This window comes from Oryctolagus cuniculus, chromosome 6 (genome assembly GCF_964237555.1).
Source record: "Oryctolagus cuniculus chromosome 6, mOryCun1.1, whole genome shotgun sequence".
Lineage (NCBI taxonomy): Eukaryota > Metazoa > Chordata > Mammalia > Lagomorpha > Leporidae > Oryctolagus > Oryctolagus cuniculus.
The window spans coordinates 36915655-36940634 of record NC_091437.1 but is presented as its reverse complement, the minus strand read 5'-3'; the positions used below and the strand labels follow the sequence as shown (position 1 = coordinate 36940634).

Genomic DNA, 24980 nt, shown 5'->3' with positions numbered 1-24980 from the left:
CAAATGCCTGCAAACCTGGGGCCGGGCTAGACCATGTCCAAGGCAGGAGCCAGGAACTCCGTCTGGATCTCCTTTGTGGGTGGCAGGGACCAAGTACTTGAGCCATCAATGGCTGCTTTCCTGGCACATTAGTAGGAAGTTGGATAAGAAGCAGAGGTGGATATAAGAATGAACACAGAGAAGCCATCTGACCTAGTGATTAAGTTGCCAGTTAAGAGGTTCACATTCAGGGCTGGCGTCGTGGCATAGTGAGTAAAGCCACTGCCTGCACCACTGGCATTCCTTATGGGCAGAGGTTCCAGTCCTGGCTGCTCCATGTCCTATCTGGCTCCCAGCTAATGTGCCTGGGAAAGCAGTAGAAGATAACCCAAGTGCTTGGGCCCCTGCACCCATGTGGGAGACCTGGAAGAAGCACCTGGTCCCTGGCTTCGGCCTGCCACAGCCCTGGCCATTGCAACCATTTGGGAAGTGAATTGGCTGATGGAGGATCTCTCTCTCTCTCTCGCTCTCTCTCTCTCTCTCTCTCTTTGTGTGTGTGTGTGTGTGTGTGTTTCAAATAAATAAATTTTTAAAAAAGAAGAAGAAGAAGAAGAAAAGATCCACAGCCCACACAGGAGTATCTGGATTCAATACCCACCTCAGGCTCCCAGCTCCCAATTTCCTGCTAATGCAGACCCCGGTTATAGTTCAAGTACTTGGGTCCCCGGACTCATGTGGAAGACCTGGACTGAGCTACTGGTTCACAGCTTGAGCCTGGCCCAGCCCAGCTGGCCCCAGCCATTGTGGCCATTTGGGGAGTGAGTCAGCAGATAGGAGCACTCTTTCTCTCACTCTCTTTCCCTCTCCCTCAAATAAATTTTTATTAAAAATGTTTTTAGGGACCAGTTCTATGTCATGGTAGTTAAAGCCACCACCTGCAGCGCTGGCATGCCATATGGGCACCAGTTCAAGTTCTGTCTGCTCCACTTCCAATCCAGCTCTCTGCTATGTCCTGGGAAAGCAGCAGAATATGGCCAAGGATCCCTGCACCCTCGTGGGAGTCCCAGAAGAAGTTCCTGGCTCTAGGCTTCGGATTGGTGCAGTTCTGGCTGTTGGGGTCATTTGGGGAATGACCCAGAGGATGGAAGACCTCTCTCTCTCTCTGCCTTTCAAATAAATAAATGTTTAAAATGTTTTTAATGAATACTGTAATAGGAACTCATCACCATAATCATCTGTCCATGTTACCACCCCACATTCATGACAAAGAGAATGCAGGTCAATGTGAGCAATTTGTTCTAAACTTAGAAAGGGCTTTCTTGTTACCTCATTTAACTTTCAAAGAGATTATTTCTCTCCCATTTAGCAGTTGAACACACTAAGACACTGAGCTATTCAAGGACTTCTTCAAGATGGCATGGCCAAAAAATGCTTGTACCAGGACTTATGTTCAGGTCTGTGCAACCTCACACTCAGCATGCTTCCTTTCCATCCAGCCTGCCCCAGGAAAGCACATGAGGTGGAGGAACTGTGTCCCACCTTGGCCCCCAGTAAAGACAGCTGTGTGAGGTCCCACCCAAGTACCTGCTGGAGGCGGCTCCTGATGTCAGAGGAGCAGAGTCGGAGCATGTGTAAGTAGGAGACCTCGGTGTCAATGAGCTCCTTGATGGCCAGTCTCTGATGGAGCAAGGATCTGTCCTCAGAATCCTGACCTTCACCCGCTGGACTCCCTGACCTGGAGGACGGCTCGTCTGCCCCAGGATCAGCCATGTCTGCAGGTTCTAAGAAGAGCAAAATCATCCAAGTCACTTCTGTTGAGCAACGCTGTCTCAACTTCAAAGATAACTATTCATCAAGAGACCTAAAAACATCGTTTGCTGCAAAGAGTCAAGATGAACTGTTTGTGAGCATTTGTGGGCCGTATTTGGACAATATTAAAAGGCAAAAAAACCAGCTCAGATGATTATTGATATTTAAAACCAGTTCTCAAGATTCAGGCAATGTGCTCGCTTGGCTTTTCTTCTATTTCTTCCCCAGCATATGACCTAGATTTCTTTATCTGTTTCAGCTGAGTGTCTCTTGTCCTTTCTCTCCCACGGGCTCCCTCCTCTCCCCACCAGCCACTACCCTATCAGTCCCTATGAACTATCATCTGGGCGATTTCCACAGCCCCCAGGGTCACCCCTTCAAACCCAAACTCCTCTCTGGTGCTGCCACCCACCCCCAATCAGCTGCAACATGCTTCCAGATGAAACCCCGTGAAACAAAGCTTGTGACCATGGCATTTGTGGCCGGGACACTTTAAATCGCTCCCTGCCACTCCATGGTCTGGCCTCAACCTGGTTCTCTGCAGCAAAGAGAGTGCAGGCTTTTCTTCCCTCTTGAAGGGCCATTTCCTGGCTCTGTGCTCCCACACCTGCTGGGCCCCTCCCGCGTCTCTGTGCTCCAACATTTGCCTTCTCTAATGCCAGCCCTGGTCCTCCTGCCTCACAAGTAGACTCTTCTTCTCTGAAACTCCCACAGCACTTCATCTCTAAACATAAGGAACAGAAAGGGCAATACTGCAGACCAGATGGCCTGAAAAAGAACACTTAGAAATGCTAGCTCAGCTAGAACACACTGCCTTTCCACTGCGAGGCACAGCACCCATGGGAGTATAGGTAATCACAGAGCCCCCAGCCAGAGGGAACTGAAGCAGAGCAGGGAGCAGCTGAGCTGATGCAGCTGTGGCCCAAGGGAAGTGGCCCAGGGGCCGCGCCCATCTCTGCTTCCTGGGGACTTGCGCCAGGCAGGAACAGGAGGCAAGCTCCCTCATAAAGGAGACCCTGAAGGCTTTCAGTGAATGTGTCAAGAAGATGACAGACCCACTTCTTCCGTCTTGGCTTGGGTCCCAGGTGAGGGAAAAAGCCTGCTCTGAAAAGTCCCAACAATGGGACTGCCCATCATGACAAGTTATGACTGACACCCCCGTCATCCAAGACAAGCACAACAAACTCATTTGACCATAGTGTTGGGTGACACAGGAGGCTTCAGACTGAAGACCTGAAGACCCAAGGTGGAATCCATTTCTTTCTTTTCTTTGTTAATTTGAAAGGCATAGTGACACAGAGAGACAGAGACAGAGAAAGAGAGACAGACTATCTCTTATCTGCTAGCTCACTCCCCAAATCACTGCAATTCCCTGGGCCTGAGCTAGCTGAAGTCAGGAGACTGGAACTCCATCCAGGTCTCCCACTTGGGTGGCAAAGACCCAAGGACCCAAGCACTTGGTCTATCTTCCCCTCTGCTTTCCCAGGCACATTGGCAGGCAGCTGGATCGGAAGCAGAGCAGTCAGGACTCCAACTGGTGCTCTGATACAGGATGCCAGTGACCCAGGTGGTGGCTCAACCTGCTGTACCACAGTGCTGGCCCCAGGACATCTTTTTTTTTTTTTTTAAGATTATTTATTTATTTGAGAGGGAGAGTTACAGAGAGAGGGAGAGACAAAGATCTTCCATCCACTGGTTCACTCCCCAAATGGCTTCAACGGCCAGAGCTGGGCCCACTTGAAGCCAGAATCCAGGAACTTCTTCCAGGTCTCTCACATGGCTGCATGGGCCCAAGCACTTGGGCCATCTCCTATTGTTTTCCTAGGCACATTAGCAGGGAGTGGTTTGGAAGAGAAATAGCCGGGACATGAGCTGGCACCCATTTGGGATGTTGGTGCTGCAAGCAGAGGCCTAGCCCACTATGCCACAGCACCAGCCCCAGGACATCCATTTTTATGTGTTGATTCAATGAAGCATGGACTGTGGTGTAGACATGGCATTGCACACAAAGGGTATGAGCAAATGGAAACACACTGAGTGGGGAAACCCAGCAAGACCCATCTGCTCAGCTTCTTCTTGGTCCCTCAGTTGTAGCAGCTCTTCCTCCTGGATATGGGACAGGACCCATTCTAGAACAGAGGTCATGTGACCTATAATCAACCAAGGTAGGTCAGAGAATTTCTTCATAGCCAGTTCTTTGACAGAAAGGCAGGGTGAGGTGGTGAGAGCAGTGGGTCTAGATTTTATGGCTGGCTTTGTTTTTCTTTCTATGACCCACTTGGAAAAAGAGGAAACCTGGGGGAGAATGAGAGGTAAGAGGCAAGGGGGCAGGAGAAGGTCAGAGAGCAGCTTAGTTTCTGAGGTCTTCACTTGGAGGCACTGCCTGCTGAGCCCCAACACAGAGCTGCCTTCATTGGGTTTTAGGTACAAATTTGTACTACATGCGTGCTCCAAGAAGCCCAAAGCCCAGAACAGAACACAAAAAGAAAGCTTGGCCTAATGCTATAAATACTCTGAGTGACATGGGACAAAGTAAAAAGGCCGCCAGAAAGACACAGCTTTAACCCAGGCTACAGATAACCTTGTCCTGAAGATGAGCTTAGCATCCAAAATTGCAAGAACTCCACTGCAAGTCAGCATCTGCAGAAACCACAAAAACAGGACTAGACCCTAAGAACATCTGATAATCAAACCACCAAATCAAAACTGTAAAGTAAATGAGAAACACAAAAACCATTACATAAAAAGCAGAAAGACCTGAGCAATTTTAAATGAGTCAGATGGAGCTTATAGAAATTTAAAAGTTAGCATTTCAAACTAAAAACTAAAATGGACAGACTATAATGATATTTGGGAAAAAGAAGCAGCAAAGGGGCAGATATATATGAAGAAATTATTCAGACTGCTCAAGAGAAAGAGAGAACAGCATGGGGGAAAATGACAAAAAATTTAAGGGCTATGGACATCAAAAGAAGGCAACAAACATGAGTTCCAGAAAGCACGAATAAAAAGTGGGAGGGGCAATATTTGAAGAGACAAGGTGAAGAATCGTACGGGATTTATGAAAGATACGAGTACTGAGATCTAAGAAGGACAAGTCCCAAACACAGGAAGTTAAAACAAACACCATTTCTAAACACACGGAGGAGAAATCGCAGAACTCAGAGGGTGCAGAGAATTTACCTCCTACACTTCCATTCTCAGAAACTACTGGAAAAGTCGAATAACAGTACCTAGAAGCAGCAGCAGCGCATGCAGGTGCTGGGGCCCAGAAAATGATACCCCAGATGGAAGGGTCAGAAGCAGCGGCATAAGCTAAGTTTCCCAGCTTCTGCCCTCCTGCCCTCACCTCACATTTTCCCCACAGGTAAGCCACAGAGAACAGCAGACTTCCCTCTTTCTCAGGGTGGCTCATAGAAAATGCACAAGGCCAATCACAAAACCTCAAAAGGAACACTCTAACTTTCTGGGAGGAGCTAACCACAAAGAAAATCTCCGACCTACCTTGTTCGATTGTAGGCCATTCTGCAAAAGGGTCCTGCCCCCTAACCATACCCGTACAGAAGAGCCATCAACAAGAACCTGGAGAGGCACTGCAGGGTCCCCCATTCCATCCATTTCCATTCACTCACTCCCTTCCTGTCCACTCCCATTTCTACATGGCTGTCCATGCCTTGCTGAACCTACACGAAACAGTGGCTACTCACCCTGGGTCTTTGGGTCTTCAGCCTGAAGGCTCTTCTGTCACAAAGAACTACAATCAAGGTTAGGGCTTTTTCCTGTATCCTGTCTCCGGTCAGTTTATTTCAGCAGACTCAAACATGGAACCTTTAGACAGAAAGCTTGAACTTCCTTACACAATGACATGGAGGTAAATACTCAAGGAATTAGGTAAAAACAAAAAAACAAAAAAAAAAAAAAAAGAAATTGCCTGGTGCTGGCTGGGACAGGAAGAAAGGGTGAGACAGGCTGTTTCTCCTAACAATTATTATAGAATTATTTGTCTGGCTTTTCATAACATGTATAGAACTATCCATTTCTTTAAATTATATGTTTTTATAATTTGATAAAAACCAAAAACCAGGGATGAGCTTTGTGGTGCTGCAGGTTAAGTCCCACTTGGAACACTGGCATTCATATCTGAGTGTGGGTTTGAGTCTTGGCTGCTCTGCTTCTGATCCAGCCTCCTGCTAATGTACTTGGGAAGGCAGCAGATAACAGTTTAACTACTTGGGTCTCTGTCACTCACATGGCAGACCCAGAATGCAGTTCCTGGCTCCTGGCTTCCACTTGGCTGTTGTCTATGCTGTTGTAGGCAATGGAAAATCTGTCTCCCCTCATACCCCTTGCTCACTATGCCTTTCAAATAAATAAATAAATACATATTAAAAGAACTAAAAGTGAGAAAAAAGTGGGAATTTAATATGAATATTAAAAATAAATTGTGGGGCCAACACTGTGACATAGTGGATTAAGCTGCCGCCTGCAGTGCCAACATCCCATATGGGCATGGTTTGAGTCCTGGCTGCTACAATTCAGATCCAGCTCTCTGCTGTGGCCTGGGAAAGCAGTAGAAGATGGCTCAAGTGCTTGGGCCCCTGCACCTGCGTGGGAGACTGGGCAGAAGCTCCTGGCTCCTGGCTTCGGATCGGCACAGCTCTGGCTGTGTGGCCATCTAGGGTATGAACCAGTGGCTGGAAGACCTCTCTTTCTTTCTCTCTCTCTCTCTCTCTCTCTGCTCTGCCTCTCTATAACTCTGCCTTTCAAATATACATAAATCTTAAAGAAAAAAGTTGCATTTCTACATATATCAGTAATGATACTAAAAAGTACAATTTGAAGATAAAACCATAAGATGTAAATTGTAGTAATAATAAATACTAAGATTTATTACTTCCTAAGTACATTAATTAAACAGATACATAAGATGTTCATGGAAGCCAGCATCATGGAGCAACTTGCAATGCTGGCATCCCATATGGGCACTGGTTCGAGTCCCAGCTGTTCCTTATCGGATCCAACTCTTTGCTAATGGCCTGGAAAAAGCACCGGAAGATGGCCTAGGTGTTGGGTCCCTGTCATGCACAAGGGAGAATGGATAAAGCTCCTGCCTTAAGCCTCATCCAGCTTGACTATTGTGGCCATCTGGGGAGTGAACCAGTAGATCAAAGATATCTCTCTCTCTCTCTCTCACTCTTTCTAAATAAATAAATATTTTTTAAAAAAGATGCTTATAAAAGAAATTATAAAACTTTACTGAAATACATTTATGAACTAATTATAAATGTATATATACCATGATAACGTATAGGAAGATCCTGTAAGATACAAATGAAAATTTCTCCCAGACTGATTCAGGACAATTCCAAGACAGCTTTCAAGAGGGTTTTAAAAAATGGAACACAATAAAATGACTCTAAAACAAAGATGGAAGAGTATATACCCCAAGGGAATTCTAAAGAGCAAGGTAGAAAGACTTGTCCTACCAGTTATAAAGCCTTGCTCTAAAGCCATAATAATCAACTAATGTTGAGCTGACCAAAAGATAGGTGGAACAGATTAGAGAGCCAAGAAACAGACCACAGTAAATATGAAAATTTGCTCTATGAAAGAAGTGTCCTTGTAATTTACTGGTGAGAGGATGGTCTATGTGGGATAATAGCATAATTGGCTTCCCTCATTGAAAAATAAATAAATGCAATCCCACATCACACCCAAAATAAACTCCAGATGGGTTAAAGACTTATTTTCAGTGTGAAACTAAACATTTTTAGAAGAAAACACGGGAAAATATTTTTATGTTCTCCATATGGAAAGGATTTCTTCAACAAAACTCACAAGTTACAAACCACAAAAGACTGAAAAATCTGACTACAGTAATACTGAAATAGTCTACTTATCAATCAATAGGAAAAGGTAGGCCTCAGACCAGGAGAACGTATTTGAAATGAAAGCAATCTTCAAAACTTTGATATTCAGACTATACATAGAATTTCTATGAATCACTAAAACAAAGCAATCTAGGGGCCAGCACTGTGGTTTAGTGGGTAAAGCTGCCACCTGCACTGCCAGCATCCCATATGGGCACTGGTTCAAGACCCAGCTGCTCCACTTCCGATCCAGCTCTCTACTATGGCCTGGGAAAGCAGTGGAAGATGGCCTAAGTCCTTGGGCCCCTGCACCTGCATGGGAGACCTGAAAGAATCTCCTGGCTCCTGGCTTCGGATTGGCACAGCTCTGGCCGTTTTGGTCAACTGGGGAGTGAACCAGTGGATGAAAGACCTCTCCCTCTCTCTCTTCTGCCTCTGCCTCTCTGTATCTCTGCCTTTCATATAAAGTAGAAAGATCTCCAGGGGGAAAAAACAATCTAATAGAAAAATATACAAAGAGCATTGTTTATACATAGTATTTTGTTTCGCTAAGCATCAGTACCAACCTCCCTCTACAGGATCTTGCTGTTACACTGAACAGCAGCTTCCCTAACTTCTGGCAGCTAAGATTCTCTGATGTATGTTTTCAGCCCCACCAGACAGCCTGGTGTGTGAACCTGGAATTTAGAACTCAGTTAAGCAGGAAGAAAGGCGGTGCTGGAGGGATCCATTCAATAGGGCAGGTGCTGCATTGTACTGAAGTCAACAATTTTGGCAATGCAGTGGGTGGTGGCTAACAGCGTTGAATCTGGGACAGTGCTTCCCAAATCTCAAGCTTCCTGGCTGTTGCTGAGGGAAATAGGTTCTTTAATTGTTTGGAGCTCACTCCTGGAGCCCACAGCCTGTTTCTTCCAGCCCCCAAATGTTTGCTGAGTACCTAATACTTAAATCTCTTTCTTCTTAAAATAGGGTGATTCCTGTTATCTTCAACGACACCCAGGCTAACCCAGATATGAATAGGTAACCACAAAGTTCACTAGTAGCAAGTTAAATGCAAATACTTAAGATCCCCAGAGATAGCAAGTTGGCCCATCATATTCACAAAGACGAAGTATCCGTGAACGTGTAGATGAAAGAACAGTGAGAAGTCTCATATACTAACATGGGATGTATATCATTGCAACCATGGTAAAGAGCAATCTGGCAATATCTAGAAAAGTTAAAAACGTACATACTACCAAGCCAAGCAGTTCTATATCCTGTCTTCAAGAAATTTCTCCCTAGACACAAGAGTATTCATAATAGCACTGTCAATAATAGAAAATTGGAAACAGTCTAAACAGAAGAGTGGATAAATAACTTGTCATATAGTCATACAGTTGTAGCAGCAATGGGATTCTGAATAGTGAAAGTGAATAAACCATACATTCACATATAAATATGGATACCCCACAGACACTATAAAGAAAAACAAAAGTCCCAGAAGAATATGTAGAGTACAAGACTAATTTTTAAAGTTTAAAATATGTAAAACAACACTGGATATTGTTTGGGGATGCATATAAATGTGGCCCAGGTATTAACAATTTCACGGAAATAAGCAATAAATTCAGGATAGCAGTAACCCATGGGAAGGGAAGCATGGGAATGGAACTGAGGAGAGTATCAAAGGCAACTTGGTGGAACTTGAGACTTTTTTTTACTTAAGCTTTTCTTTTAAAAAAAATAGATTATTTATTGAAAGGTAGAGTTGCAGGGAGGCAAAGGCAGAGAGAGAGGTCTTCCATCCTCTGGTTTACTCCCCAGATGGCCACATCAGCCAGAACTGTGCCAATCCAAATCCAGGAGCCAGGAGCTTCTTCTGGGTCTCCCACATGGGTGCAGGGGCCCAAGGACTTGGGCCATCTTCCATTGCTTTCCCAGACTACAGCAGAGAGATCAATCGGAAGTGGAGCAGCCAGGTCTCAAACCGGCATCCATACGGCATGCCAGCACTGCAGGCAGTGGATTTTCCCATTAGGCCACAGCGTTGGCCCCTTTACTTTAATTTTAAGATAATTATAGACTCACATGCATTGATACGAAATACACAAGGACAGGTAGTTTGCAAAGTTGGGACATTGCTTATGAGGCCTGCATCCCATACTGAAGTGCTTGGTTCAACTCCTGGCTACTCTGCTTCCATTCCAGCTTCCTGCTGGTGCATACCCTGGGAGGCAGCAGATGATGAATGGCTCAAGTGCTTGGGTCCCTGCCACCTATGTGGGAGACCAGGACTGAGTTCTTGGCTCCTGGAATCAGCCTGGCCCAGCCCTGGCTTTGACAAGCATTTGGGGAGTGAATCCCAGATGGATTATCTCTGTGTTTCTCTCCCTCTGCCTTTCAAATAAATTGAAAATAAATAAATAAAGACTTTTTAAAAATAAAAGAAATATACATAGGATTTCCATACATTCATCCCAGTTTTCCCTGCGGTAACACTTGCAAAACTACACTACAAAAGCACAAGTAGTACAACAGCACAGCCTGTACACTGCCATGGATACAGGCAAGTGCAGAATATTTCCATACAATTACACCTCGTTGTGCCTTTTTACCCCCTTGGCTCCAGCTTCCATCCCATCCTCAGCCTAGTAACATATAAATCTGTTTTCTATTTTTACTTTTTTTATTTTTTTGAGATTTTATTTATTTATTTGAGAGGCAGAAATGTAGACAATAAGAGAGAGAGAAAGAGAGAGAGAGAGAGAGAGAGAGAGAGAAAGGTTTTCCATCTGCTGGGTCCCTCCCCAAATGGCTACAGTGGCAGGAGCCAAGTGGATCTGAAGCCAGGAGCCAGGATCTTCTTCTGGATCTCCCATTCGGGTGCAGGAGCCAAAGCACTGGGCCACCTTCTACTGCTTCCCCAGGCCATAACAAAGAGCAGCCGGGACTAGAACCAGCAGCCAAATGGGATGCCAACACCACAGTTGGCGGATTAAACCACTGTGCCATTCCGTGTTCTCTATTTTTATAGTCACAACTTTTTAAGAATGTCTTAAATGCCTTTTAGGACTAGCCTTATTCAAGCAACATAATTCCCTGGAGATTCATGGGGCTGGGTGCCTCAACAGTCCCTTCCTTTTTATTGCTGAGTATTTGAGATGTTGTATTAGTTCAAGAAAATCTGGATCAAAATGGCAAAAATGTTATATAAAAAAAAGCTAGGAGGTAAAGATATGGGTATCTGTTGTATCATTCTTTGATATACGCTCATAATGCCTCATAATATTTAAAGTGGCAGGGCTGGTGCTGTGGTGTAGTGGGTAAAGCCTCTGCACACAGTGCCGGCATCCCATATGGGCACTGGTTCGAGTCCCAGCTGCTCCCCTTCCAATCCACCTCTCTGCTATGGCCTTGGAAAGCAGTAGAAGATGGCCCACGTCCTTGGGCCCCTGCACCCATGTGGGGAACCCGGAGGAGGTTCCTGGCTCTTGGCTTCAGATCAGCACAGCTCTGGTGGTTGCAGCCATCTGAGGAGTGAACCAGCAGATGGAAGACACCTCTCTGCCTCTGCCTCTCTGTAACTCTGCTATTCAAATAAATAAATAAATCTTTAAAAAAATATTTAAAGTGGCATGCATCCCATTCAACTTTGTACTTGCGTTGTTTATGACAAGGTTCATCTTCCTGGCTAGACACCAAGCTCTTGGAGGCAAGAGGAACACCTAGTCATATCCTCCCCTGCATCTCACAACACTGACAAGTAATACCTATTTTTTTTTTTTTTTGACAGGCAGAGTGGACAGTGAGAGAGAGAGACAGAGAGAAAGGTCTTCCTTTGCCGTTGGTTCACCCTCCAATGGCCGCCACGGCCGGCGTGCTGCAGCCGGCACACCGCGCTGATCCGATGGCAGGAGCCAGGAGCCAGGAGCCAGGTGCTTTTCCTGGTCTCCCATGGGGTGCAGGGCCCAAGCACCTGGGCCATCCTCCACTGCACTCCCTGGCCACAGCAGAGAGCTGGCCTGGAAGAGGGACAACCGGGACAGAATCCGGCGCCCCGACCGGGACTAGAACCCGGTGTGCCGGCGCCGCAAGGCGGAGGATTAGCCTAGTGAGCCGCGGCGCCGGCCCCCTATTTTCTAAATAAAGAGCTCTCATGGATATATTAGTGGTAGCTAAAGTTTTCTGTCTTGGACCATAAGCCCTGATCCATGGTACTTGTATTTAAACTGAGTGAAAGGTTGTTTAGAGGGCAAGGGGCCCAGAGAGACACTGGAATGGATGCCATCTGATGCACGCCTCTGTCCCAGCTCCTGAACACTGCCCTGGTCTGCTGTTCTGTCCCTGGCCAGGATCACCAACATTCACTACCTTGTACACAGCTTCTCTAAAAAGATTCCATTCAAAATCCCAGCAGAGCTATTCAGGTCCCACGACTCAGAACTGTTGCTAAGTAAACAGAAAGCATAAGTAATACTTTAAAAAGAACTTCAAAAAAAAAATCCTTTAAAAAGCGTTAATTTGCCCTCAGGTTAATTATAATCTAGACCTCTAAGCAGGCCTGGCCAAAACTCTCTGTAGCAGCATTTTATAATCCCTTAGTTTATAGTCTGTGTAATTTGTACTTTTACAGGAAAGAAACACACTTTTATTTCTTCAAAAATACATTATTCAGCAATAAAAAGGAATGAACGCTGACATGCTACAACATGAAAGAACCTTGAAAGCGTCGTGTTAAGTGAGAGAAGGCAGTCACAAGGACCACGCACTTTCTGACTGTGAGTGCACTGATACAAATATCCAGAATAGACAAATCTATAAAGATGGAAAGTGCTTAGCGGTTGCCTCAGGCTGAGGGGGTGGAGCATGGGACAGAAGGGCATAAGGTTTCTTCTGGGGTTCCTGAAAATGTTCTATATTTATTGTGGTGATGTCCGCAGAAGTCTGTGAGTATACTAAAAACCACTGATGTATACATTTAAAATGGGCAAATTAGATGACCTGAATGGTATCTCAATAAAGTTGCTACCAAAAAATACGTAATACCAAAAGCTAGAGAAACTAGATTCCTCAAACACTACTGCTGGGGATTGAAAATGCTACAGCCACTCTGGACAATAGTTTGTCAGTTTCTCTAAAAATTAAACACCCAGGGCTGGGCACATGGCACAGCATTAAGTTGCTGCCTGGGATGCTGGCATCCCATATCAGAGTGTCTGATTCAAATCCTGAATACTCTGCCTCTGATTCCAGCTTCCTGCTAATGTGCACCAGGGAAGGCTGCAGGTGATGGCTCAAGTATTTGGGTTCCTACCACCCATGCGGGAGGCTCAGATGGAGTTGCAGTCTCCTGGCTTTGGCCTCGACCAGCCCTGGCTCTGGCAGGCATTTGGGGAGTGAACTAGCAGATGGAAGACCTATCTCTGCCTTTCAAATAAAATGAGAACAAATAAACATTTTTTAATGGAATACCCATTTACCATACAACTAAGGAATCATACCCTTTGGCCTGTAACCCAAAGAAACTAAACACAGGCCCACCCAAAAACCCACACACAAGTATTCATAGTAGCTTTATTTGTAATATTTAAAACCTGAAAACTAAAATGTCCTTTAATAGATGAAAGATTGAACAAACTGTGGTTCATCCACACCACTGAATACTCAGAAATAAAAAAGGTACGAGTTATTGATACATAGCAACAGTTTGGAGGTTCTGCAAGGAATGACGCCTCATGGAAAAAAAAAAATGGCCCAATTTCAGAAAGCTACATACTATGTGTTCTATTTTTTTTTTATTTGACAGGTAGAGTTATAGACAGTGAGAGAGAGAGACAGAAAGGTCTTCATTCTGTTGGTTCACCCCCCAAATGGCCGCTACGGCCAGTGCTACGCCGATCCGAAGCCAAGAGCCAGGTGCTTCTTCCTGGTCTCCCATGCAGGTGCAGGGCCCAAGCACTTGGGCCATCCTCCACAGCCCTCCGGGGCCACAGCAGAGAGCTGGCCTGGAAGAGGAGCAACCGGGACTAGAACCCGGCGCCCATATGGGATGCTGGCGCCGCAGGTGGAGGATTAACCAAGTGAGCCACCGCGCCGGCCCCCTATGTGTTCTATTTAATTACAAACAAAATTACAGAGCTTGAGAACAGATTGGTGGCTGCCAGGTTAGGGGTGGGGTAGGGAGCAGGTATATGTGACAATAAAGGAAGGGCACCAAGAAGAGTGTTGTGACGACAGAAAAGTTTGGGATCCTAATGGTGATGGTGGTTATACAAATCTATATGAGATAAAATCATACAGAACAATCATATGCCGTATCACACCAATGCCCATTTCCTGGTTTTGATATTGTGTGTGTGTGTTTTAATTAAGATGTGGCACTGGAAAAAACAGCATAGAGGGTACATGGAATTTCCTGTACTATTCTCATAACTTCAGGTTGCTGTGCAAATATTTTGATAACACAAATTTAAAAACCACATGATACAATTTCAGTTATCCACTATCTATATGACACTCTAAGGTCAAATGTAGCTGAAAAGCCTAGGAGAGCCAGCTGAGTGCCCTTGTTCCATTTCCTGGGTTGGCCTGATAAGGAGGCTTGTCTCAGAGAACACGCTTGAGGAATGTGGCTTGCTTAAGGTAAATCAGGTGCCAGGCCAACCCTGGAAAAAGAATCTTCACAGTCCAGTTCATGCTCAGTCCTGAAATCTACATTATGTCTTGTGATAGGCAATCAATAGCTAAAATCAACATGGCACATAGCTTTTGTGCAAAAAATAATTTTTAAATGAAATGCCTTACAATTAATGTTTTTTCAGCAAGCTGTTGCCTCTAACTCTAGCACCAGATAAGAGTGAGCTAACTCCCTTCTTCTCTTCTGTCTACACTGGAACATAGGGATTTGGGAACTCACATAATTATTCAGCCAGTATTTGGAACAGCCACAACATACCAAAGAACAAGGAAAATGGCTCTATAATAAGGATTGAATATTTAAAATCCTCCGTTATTTGCTCCAAGTCTCACTCCACTAAAAACACTAAACACTAAAAACACGCTGGACATCCTGATTATTCATCCCTTGCAAGACAAAAGAAGCAACAGGGAAGGGATGCTTAGAACATAACTTTGACCAATCAGACAAAATGAATAGAAAAGTGGACCCATGGAGACCCCTGGGGAAATGAAACCATCATCTTGAAGCTCTTGCAGAAAGCAAAACGGCACAGTTGGGCGAGAACAGCATCCATGGCAGCCTGCCCCAGTCTTATAGGGAGGCAAATTTAAACATTTCTAGAATAAAGAAAAAGGAAAAGGAAAAGAAAATAAAAAAAGGAAGGAAGACCTCTGTTCTGAGACTCTAGAAATGGTCCCTGGAAAGCTGTCAAAGGTGAAGATCAGGAATTATAATAGCAACAGACCCTGCTGAAGGACAGTGGGGGTGGAAGAACACCTATAAAGACAAGAGAGGTGGAGATGCTGTAGCATAGTGTGTTAAGCCACCACCTGTAGCCAGCGCCAGCATCCCAGGTGGGCACCTGTTGGATTCCGGGTCGCTCCACTTCTGACCTGGCTCCCTGCTGATGTGCGTGGGGCGGTGATAAAGGATGGCCCAGGTCCTTGGGCTCCTACACCCATGTGGGAAACCTAGAGGAGGCTCCTGCCCCCTGGCTTCAATCTGGCCTGGCTCTGGCAATTTGGGGAGTACCAGTGGCTAGAGGGTCTTTCTCAATCTTTCCCTCTCTAACTCTGCCCTTCAAATAAAAAAGTAAATCTTAAAAACAAAAAACAAACAAACAAACAAAAAACAGTAAAGAAAAGAAAAGAGGCCACCTAGAGACCCTGGCTAACAAGCTGGCTTCTAAAAGTATATAAAATAGGCCGGCACCGTGGCTCACTAGGCTATCCTCTGCCTGCGGTGCTGGCACTCCGGGTTCTAGTGCCGGTTGGGGCACCGGTTCTGTCCCAGTTGCTCCTCTTCCAGTCCAGCTCTCCGCTGTGGCCCGGGAAGGCAGTGGAGGATGGCACAGGTGCTTGGGCCCTGCACCCGCATGGGAGACCAGGAGGAAGCACCCGGCTCCTGCCTTCAGATCAGCGCGGTGCGCAGGCCGCAGCGCACCAGCCATGGCGGCCATTGGAGGGTGAACCAATGGCAAAAGGAAGACCTTTCTCTCTGTCTCTCTCTCTATATCCACTCTGCCTGTAAAAAAAAAAAAAAAAAAAAAAAAATCCATGTAAAAATGCTTAAAAGAGTGCCTGGTACATGGTAAACTCCTTAATAGTACCTGCTCTGTTTTGTTACTACTATGGTTAAACTTGAAAGGGCAGCATTACTACTGACTGGATGGATAAAGAACTTGTCTAAGGTCCCTTTCCTGATCTAGATGCCTCCAATAATATTCCAGCAAATGGCAAGAAAAGCTCATCATGATAATACTACATATGAGAAGTACATAACAGGCCGGCGCTGTGGCTCACTAGGCTAATCCTCCGCCTTGTGACACCGGCATCTCGGGTTCTAGTCCCAGTCGGGGCGCCGGATTCTGTCCCGGTTGCCCCTCTTCCAGGCCAGCTCTCTGCTGTGGCCGGGGAATGCAGTGGAGGATGGCCCAAGTGCTTGGGCCCTGCACCCCATGGGAGACCAGGAAAAGCACCTGGCTCCTGCCATCGGATCAGCGCGGTGCGCCGGATGCAGCGCACCGGCCGTGGCAGCCATTGGAGGGTGAACCAACGGCAAAAGGAAGACCTTTCTCTCTGTCTCTCTCTCTCACTGTCCACTCTGTCAAAAAAAAAAAAAAAAAAAAAAAAAAAAAAAAAAAAGAAGTACATAACATAATCTGCCTCAGAATGCTAATACCACAGAAGTAAGAAATAGAGATGGGGGGGGGAGGCGCAGCTGCACAGTGGTTAACACCCGCCTGAAGCACTGGCATCCCATATGGGCACTGGTTCTAGTCCCGGCTGCTCCGCTTCTTATCCAACTCTCTGCTATGGCCTTGGAAAGCAGTAGAAGATGGCTCAAGTCCTTGGGCCCCTGCACCTGCGTGGGAAACCCGGAAGAAGCTCCTGGCTCCTGGTTTTGGATTGGCACAGCTTCAGCCGTTGTGGCCAAATGGGGAGTGAACCAGCAGATGGAAGACCTCTTTCTCTGTCTCCAACTCTCCCTGTAACTCTTTCAAATAAATAAATAAGAAATAGAGATTGGGAAAGGGAGTAAACCCTGACACCATTCAATCCAACCATGGTGGAGACGGATTCCTCTGGGACTGTTTGTTGTGTTGTTGTTGTTGTTGTTTGCATGAGCTAATACATTTTCACTCCCCTATCCCCTTTGGCCCAAGCCACTCTGTGTTGGGTTTCTGCCACTTAATTGAAACAAATGATTTGTTAGCCCTTGGAAAGGGGAGCAGAGATCACTTGGAGTCAGTAATAATAATAATAATTAAAAATCACAGGTCATGCCAGCCTATCCTCATTCTGTCACTGCAAGTCGGCTACTTCAGTGTATCAAAGTTCAGGCACAGCCTAGCGGATCTGGACCAACAAGGTGACACCCTTACAAACATGGAAGCTGGGGCCAAGGGGAGACAACAGTTATACACACTGAAAAGTGATAAAACTACTAAATTCAAAGAGTTTTGAGAAGTGTCAGCCTCTGGACTCTACCCTGTTTCATTAAGGATTTCCATTAGGTCTCCTGGTGATTTTTACCTATAAGTCATATACACAAGTGTTCCAGTTCCTCTGCCTCTTGGTCAGCACTTGGTGTGGTTAGTTTTCATTTTAGCCATCCTAATGTCAACTTAATGTGCATTTCTTTGATGCTTAATGATTTTGAGAATTTTTTTTTGACAGGCAGAGTGGACAGTGAGAGAGAGAGAGACAGAGAGAAAGGTCTTCCTTTTCCATTGGTTTACTCCCCAGTGGCCGCTGCGGCCAGCACACTGCGGCCGGCACACTGCACTGATCCGAAGCCAGGAGCCAGGTGCTTCTCCTGGTCTCCCATGCGGGCGCAGGGCCCAAGGACCTGGGCCATCCTGCACTGCACTCCCGGGCCACAGCAGAGAGATGGACTGGAAGAGGAGCAACCAGGATAGAATCCGGCGCCCCAACCGGGACTAGAACCTAGGGTGCCAGCGCCGCAGGCGGAGGATTAGCTTATTGAGCCACAGCGCTGGCCAATTTTTGAGAATTTTTTCAAGCGCTTACTTGCCATTCATATTTCTTCTTTAGAAAATCACTTAAATTTTTGTTTAAATCAGGAAAAGGCTCTTGCTCATTATATAACTATACAACAATACAGACACATACACAGATATACACATACACAGTCTCTGCTACTAATCCCACTCCCTAAAGCGCAGACAAGTAACCAGAGGTACATAAGAATCACCAGGAGTACTTATTAAGCATGCAAATTCTTGCCCCTACTCCAAAAGTTTCCGATTCAGTAGGTCAGGTGTGAGGCATTTTAACAACCCCCTAGGTGATTCTAAGGCAAGCAGTCTGTAAATCATTTCTTCAGGATTTCTCCTTTCAACCTTGCCCTACTGAGGAACAGAGGGAATGAGTCTGGAGGGAAAAGACATGGAAGGGGTGCTCAGCCATCTTCAAATAAGGAAGTCCTTGCCTGAAATAGCAAGCCTGTTTGCTCCATATTGTCCAGTGGAGCCCCTGAAGTTGGAACCGGAAGGTCAAATTAGAAAGCATTTTTTTTTTTAAAGATTTATTTATTTGAAAAATAGTGTTACAGAGAGAGAGGTCTTCCACCCATTGTTTCACTTCCCAAATGGCCACAATGGCCAGGGCTAGGCTAGGCTGAAGCCAGGAGCCTGGAACTCCATTCAGGTCTCCCATGTGGGTAGCAGGGATCCAAGTATCTGAGCCACCCTCCACTGCCTTTCCAGGTGCACCAGCAGGGAACTAGATCAGAAGTGGAGCAGCTGGGACTTGAACTAGCACTCATATGGGATGCTGGTGTTGCAGACAGTGGCTCAAGCCTCTGTGCCACAACACCAGTGCTAGGAAAAAAATTTTTGATGCTATAAAAAATACCGTGAAACAAAATCATGTCATCAAGGGCCTGGTATTGTGGCCAGTGGATTAAGTCACCACTTGCAACGATGGCATTCCAATCAGAGCACCAGTTTCAGTTCTGGCTACTCCTTTTCCAATCCAGCTACCTGCTGATGTGCCTGGGAAAGCAGCAGATAACCCAAGTGCTTGGGCACCTGCAACCACATGGGAAATCCAGATAGGGTTTCTGGCTCCTGTCTTTGGCCTGGCCTAGCCCTAGCTGTTGCAGCCATTTGGGGAGTGAGTCGGATGGAAGATTGTGGGGAGCAACTGGGAGCAACTCGGACTAGACTAAGTTACTGGAATTAAGACTTATTCTATGCATCTGCTCTCCCACAATATGGCGCTGGGAGAGGAGAAAACAGCTTCTACGCAGCTGCCTCTTGCCAACTTGAGTGATGACCTCCAGGAGCTGATCCTGCTCCTGATTGGGGGAGAGCAGCGTACTCGGCGTGTGGGCAGCCAAGTTGGGATTGGCGGAAGAGGACTATAAAGGAGGAGAGAGACAACATGCACCAGGAACATCTAAGGGGAATATCTATCTGAAGGAACACCTGAGCAGCCCCCGAGAGAGCCGGCCGGCGGTGTGCTGCTCCCCCGCGGAAGTGGGGAAAGTGGCTAGGGGGAACCGCCCTTCCATGGAGGTGGAAGGGTCTGTAGCCAACCCGGGAAGAACCAGCAGCAAACCCGGGGAGGGCCGAGCAGACAAAAGAACAGCGCAGGGTCCTGTGTCGTTCCTCCATGAAGAGGGGGAGCGACATAATGGTGCCGTGACTCGGATATGAAGCCTAGGCAGGGTTTAGTGTCGTTCCTCCACGAAGAGGGGGAGCGACAGAAGATCTTTTCTTCTCTCTTTCAAAATAAATACTATTAAAAAGGGGATGGAGGGGAGGACCAGTGCTGTGGCATAGCAGGTAAAGCCGCAGGCTGTAGTGCCAACATCCCATATGGGCACCGGTTCGAGTCCTGGCTGCTCCTCTTCAGATCCAGCTCTCTGCTATGGCCTGGGAAAGCAGTGGAAGATGGCCCAAGTCCTTGGGCCCCTGCACCTACGTGGGAAACCCGGAAGAAGCTCCTGGCTCCTGGCTTCGGATTGGCACAGCTTCAGCCATTGTGGCCAAATGGGGAGTGAACCAGCAGATGGAAGACCTCTCTTCTCTCTTTCTCTGCCTCTCCTTCTCTATGTAATTTTGCCTTTCAAATAAAAGAAATAAATCTTTGAAAAAAAAAATCCACTACGCCAGGAAGGGAACGAACTTGCCAAAGTCACAGTGCTTGCAGATAAAGGACTTCTCCCAGTTGAGAAAAGACTGATTGGGAGCAAGGTGGAAAGAGGACAAGAGCCATCTCAGGCATACCACACTGCCTCTCACAATGTCTCCTGGAGGAACGTATGTGGAGAGGAATGTAATCACCAGACAGGTGATGTGTGTCTTCACCCAAATTAAATAGCAGCTGCTTACCCTTAGCCATATTTCCCTGGCTCAATTTTACAAGACTAAAAAGGTAGAGAGAAGAGACAAAACAGTATTTTTACGAGAAATTCTTTTTATAAATAAGTGGATATGCCCAGGCCCTGTCCTCACAATTTTAGATCCATAAAATTCTTAAGACTGTCAATAAATACGCAATAGGCTTTGGACAACCAAGCTTGATAAATGCCATTCTACTTCTGTTACAGTACCCAAAGACACGCTCCCCCTTCATTAGTTAAATAAAAAGCCATTTATTTGATCTTGAACCGAATCAATCAAGGCACTGTTTGCCACAGTAATCTGCTGATTCAAGGGGGACGTGAGCCAGCTGCCAGCAACTCCCGCAGCCTGGCAGAAACTCCGTGAGCTTCCATTGCTGGACAAGACTGGGTGTTGCCCTGGTCCCAGCTTATGTCCTCTTTCCTCTAGTTTTGAAACAAACAAGTTGGGTGCTGGCTGCATTCGAAATAGGGGAGGGAGGATCCATTAACAGTTCTTGTTAGGACATCCATTAGTATCTACTTTCAACATTTGACCTTGGGTCAAATATTGGGTGTTGGGCTTTACTGCACCCTTAATTAGGATGCGATCACCAAGGAATGCATGTGCTGTGTTTGTTAAGTCAAAATAGGGATGACTTTAGATTATCATGTATAGGATTTTAAATTATTTTCATTTTCTTTTATCCTGGATATAGTCCATGTTCTTTCAGGTCATCATCACTCGCCCCTAAGTAGCACAGCAGTGATTCACCTTGATACGGGCGGCAGGGCTTTTATTGAGCACCTGCTACTATGTACCAGGCCCTGGATCTCCGGTCATTCTGGTGTCTGACAGTAATAGCCTGGAGGACGAAACAGACACTCTTATCTCCAACTTACAAAGAACATTGGGCCTTAACGAGGTTGAAGTGCACGTCTAGGATCCCGCAGCCCGTGGCTGTCAGGGCACTGCATGCCAGCAGTTACTCCTCCACCGGCCGCTCTCTTTAAAAGGAGCAAAGAAACAGCTCTGAAAGGGCCAAGTGCCCGCCTGCAGTCATTCCTTCCAGCAGGCACTTGGTCAACCCTGAGACTATGAAAAGGCTGTTAATGCACCCCTCTCTGGGAGAGTGGATTCAGCTTTCTCTCGGGTCAGTGACCTCCAGAAGGTTCAGACCCAGTGCCTGGGCAGGTTGCCAGCCTCTCCATTCCCCTCCAAGCTTCTGGCCCACAGGACCTGAGCTGCCGGCTTCCAGCCCTGGCTTTGGCACCCCACCGTACCTTTCTGAGAGTCTTTAGCCAAGTCATCTCACCTTACAGATGGCAGGTTTATTCTTTCTTCCCTGGGCCTTGATTGCCTATTCTTCCTTCAATTTTCCTTGGCAAGGCTTCTTCACAATTGCTTGTATTTTTTCCATTGTCTTAATGTACGGATTCTCATTAAAAAGCCTCCCCAAATCCTACCTGGAAGCAGACAGAGATAGACAAACACAAAGAACAATCATTATTTTGTTCTAGTTCAGCTCACCTCCGTGGGCCTCAGTTTCCCACCTGTAAAACGACTCGGTTGAGTCACATGGTTCAGGTGACCGACACACAAAACTACGCAACAGCCTTGCACACGAGAGGTCGCCGCATCCCGCTCCCCCCTCCCGCCCCGCGTTTCTCCCTTTTCCCACCTGCTTAGCAGCTGCTCCCCGCACCCCTCCCGGCCCCATCCTGCCCAGCCAGGGCGCACTCACCGCGCAAGCGCGCCGAGAGCCTGGGAGCTCAGCCCCGCGGAGGACTGCGTAGCCGGCTCCTCGCACCCGCGCGCCCCGGACCGCGGTGCTCACCCCGCTGCGTGCGTGAGCGCGCGCCGTGAAGGGGTGACCGGCCTCCTGCCTTTGTTGATTTTGGTTCTGGAGCTGGGTTGTTTTCCGTTCGCCTCTCCTCCAGTCGGCCGCGGCCGGTAGCCCTACGGCGGGGCCCTGGCCGGCAGCCAGCGCGAGGCTTGCGCGGGCGGAGTTAGCGCCGCGCCCGAGACCCACCCGTGCCTTCTCGTGAAGCCGCCCGTCTCCTCGCCCCGCCTCGTCACCCCGAAAACAGGGATCGGCTCTTAGGCCACTCAGGGGGAATGCAGGCCCTGGAATCACCAGACGTCAGGGCTGGGCCTCCATTCAGTTTTGTGCCAGCTGCCGAGGAGGACCCCGGGGTCCTGCCCAATTCTCCCGCGAGCTCTCTGTGCAACCTTGACAGATCTGCCACTGTCCTCTTCCAGGGCCTGAAAGTGTCGGTCCATTCTCTCTCCTTAGAGCCCACCCTGTTGTGGGCACTGAGGACACAGAAGTCAGCATGACAGCCAGGTCCCGCCCTCGTGGACTCCTGTGATAATTGCTATGGAACAATGGAAAGTTTCTTATCAGGGTAACCAAACCTTGTTTGTTGAGTCAGGAATGGACGAGATGAATTCTCCCGATCCTGCCAATTTTAATTTTTACTCTTATTCTCACTTCTCAGGCATTACTGACTACTGGTTATAGTTGCATTGCCTACTAAATCCCAGGAACTACACCAAACATTTTACAGGTGTGGTCTCATTTAACGTGCTCACGACCTCAGAGAGAGGAATTCAGGCTACAGAGATGGAAATATCTTCCTCATGGTCACACAACTAAGTGACAAGACCAGTTATTCAAATCCAAACTGCCTGAGGCCTCAGAGTGCTGAACCTCCACTCTGCACCCATAAAAATTACAAAGTCCAGAATAGCCTTGATCTTTAATGTGACAGATGAGGGCAACTGAAGGAGAGGAGGGTAATTTAGCGCCTGTAGAAGAGAAAAACAAGGAAAGTTGGGAGATTTTTATTTTAATATTTTACTTTTCATTCATTCATTTTATTTATTTATTTAAAAGGCAGAGCAGGAGATGCCCCCATCCTCTGGTTCACTCCCCAGATGCACTCTCAACAGCCAAGGCCAGACAGAAGCCAGGAGGCTGGAACTCAGTCCAGGCCTCGCATTTGGGTGGCAGGGACACAACCAGTTGAATCATCACCACTGCCTCCCAAGAAGCTAAAAGCAGGAGTGGAGTTGGGTTTCAAACCTAGGCACTCTGATATGGGTTGTCGGTGTCCCAAGGCTGGTGTTAACCTCTGTGCCAAACACTCATCCCAGAGACAGCTTTTTAAAAGAAGTAGTCCTATGGATTAAACCTCACCTGTATGACCTGAGGTCACCGTGATGGGGAGCACTATAGGGCGCACACTGCCATTCAATATTAAGGAAGAACTTTAACAATTAGAGTATGTGAAAAATGACATCAGTTGCCTGGAGTGAGTGTCCTGCCACTCAAAGTATTCAAGCAGAAAGGCTTTTGGGGATGCTTTAAGGCAGAGTCTTGTAAAAGACTAGTTCAGGTGATCACTAAGTCCTCCCATTAATGATACTTTATCTACTCTCATCCACTGATAGAGAAGTAGAGTCCTGGAGTGGCTAAGGGGCTTTGTCCAAAGTCACCAGGAAAATGACAGGCAGAGTGGACAGTGAGAGAGAGAGAGACAAAGAGATAGGTCTTCCTTTTTGCTGTTGGTTCACCCTCCAATGGCTGCCGTGGCCGGCGCACCACGCTGATCCGATGGCAGGAGCCAGGTACTTATCCTGGTCTCCCATGGGGTGCAGGGCCCAAGTACTTGGGCCATCCTGCACTGCACTCCCGGGCCACAGCAGAGAGCTGGCCTGGAAGAGGGGCAACCAGGACAGAATCCGGTGCCCCGACCGGGACTAGAACCCGGTGTGCCGGTGCCACAAGGCGGAGGATTAGCCTAGTGAGCCGCGGCACCGGCCTCCAGCTTCCTATTAATGTACCTCCCATGCAGGAGATCCAGATGGAATTTCTGGATCCTGGCTTTGGCAGGGCCCAGCCCCAGCTGTTACGAGCATTTGAGGAAAGAACCAGCAGATGGATGATCTCTCTATTTCCCTGTGTGTGTTGTGTGTGTGTATCTGCCTTTCAAATAAAAAAAAAAAATTGTGTGTGTGTGTGTGTGTAAAAGAAGTTGTAGAAACCAAAGAAAGTAGTTTAGGATGAGGCAGCAGACATTTGAGAGTCAAGTAAAGACAGCTCTTTTCCTGAACTTTCCTTTTTCTTTAAGATTTATTTATTTGAAAGGCAGAGTAACAGACACACACACACACACACACACACACACACACAGATCTTCCAAGTGATGATTCACTCCCCAAATGACTGTAACAGCCAGGGCTGGGTTGGATTGAAGCCAGGAGTCAGGGTCATCATCTGGTCTCAGATATGCATGCCAGAGGCCCAAACACTTGGGCCAGGTGCATTAGCAGGGAGCTGGATCAGAGGCGGAGCAGCCAGGACTCGAACTGGCTGCAATATGGGATGCTGATATCATGGGCAGCAGCTTAACCTCCTACGCCACAACACTGACCCCTCTCTGGTATTTCTTTTGCCTGATGTGCATGAAACTTAAAGGGAGCCCAGACAGAACTCTCAAACCAGATGTAAATTTGACCCTGACTTTATTCAGAGACCTTTACTAAAAGCAGTAGCATAATTATGTGAAGACCATGTACTCAACAAAATCTGATTCTGACTAACTAAAGCAGAAAAAGAATTTATTGGGTGCTCAAAGAATCAATAGAAAGGCAGGAGAACTGAGCTGGGCATTAAGGGAGGCCAGGTGGCCAGATCCACAGAGGAAACCAACCCACAGGAACGATGCTTCTGTTGGATACTGCCAGTATCAAGGGCCCTGCCACCAAGCCCTGGCCTGGGGACTGGATGTCCCAGCTGGTC

The 24980-nt window shown here is 47.0% G+C and overlaps 1 protein-coding gene across 6 annotated transcripts in view; it reads right to left on the bottom strand.

The window, feature by feature from the left end:
- Window positions 1–22506, bottom strand: part of ARHGEF37 (Rho guanine nucleotide exchange factor 37) — a 55911-nt gene extending 33405 nt beyond the window's left edge. The window contains exons 1-3 of one of the 6 annotated variants that reach the window (XM_008255241.4): window positions 21918–22506; window positions 21489–21639; window positions 1564–1760 (exon numbers count right to left, since the gene is read on the bottom strand). In XM_008255241.4, coding sequence (XP_008253463.2) covers window positions 1564–1749 — 186 coding nt within the window. In that variant the 5' untranslated portion in view covers window positions 1750–1760; window positions 21489–21639; window positions 21918–22506. Of the gene's footprint in view, window positions 1–1563; window positions 1761–21456; window positions 21640–21726 lie in introns of all 6 variants that reach the window. The other 5 variants (XM_008255244.4, XM_070076297.1, XM_008255242.4 and 2 more) reach the window with 5 other exon arrangements.
- Window positions 22507–24980: the final 2474 nt, after the last annotated feature.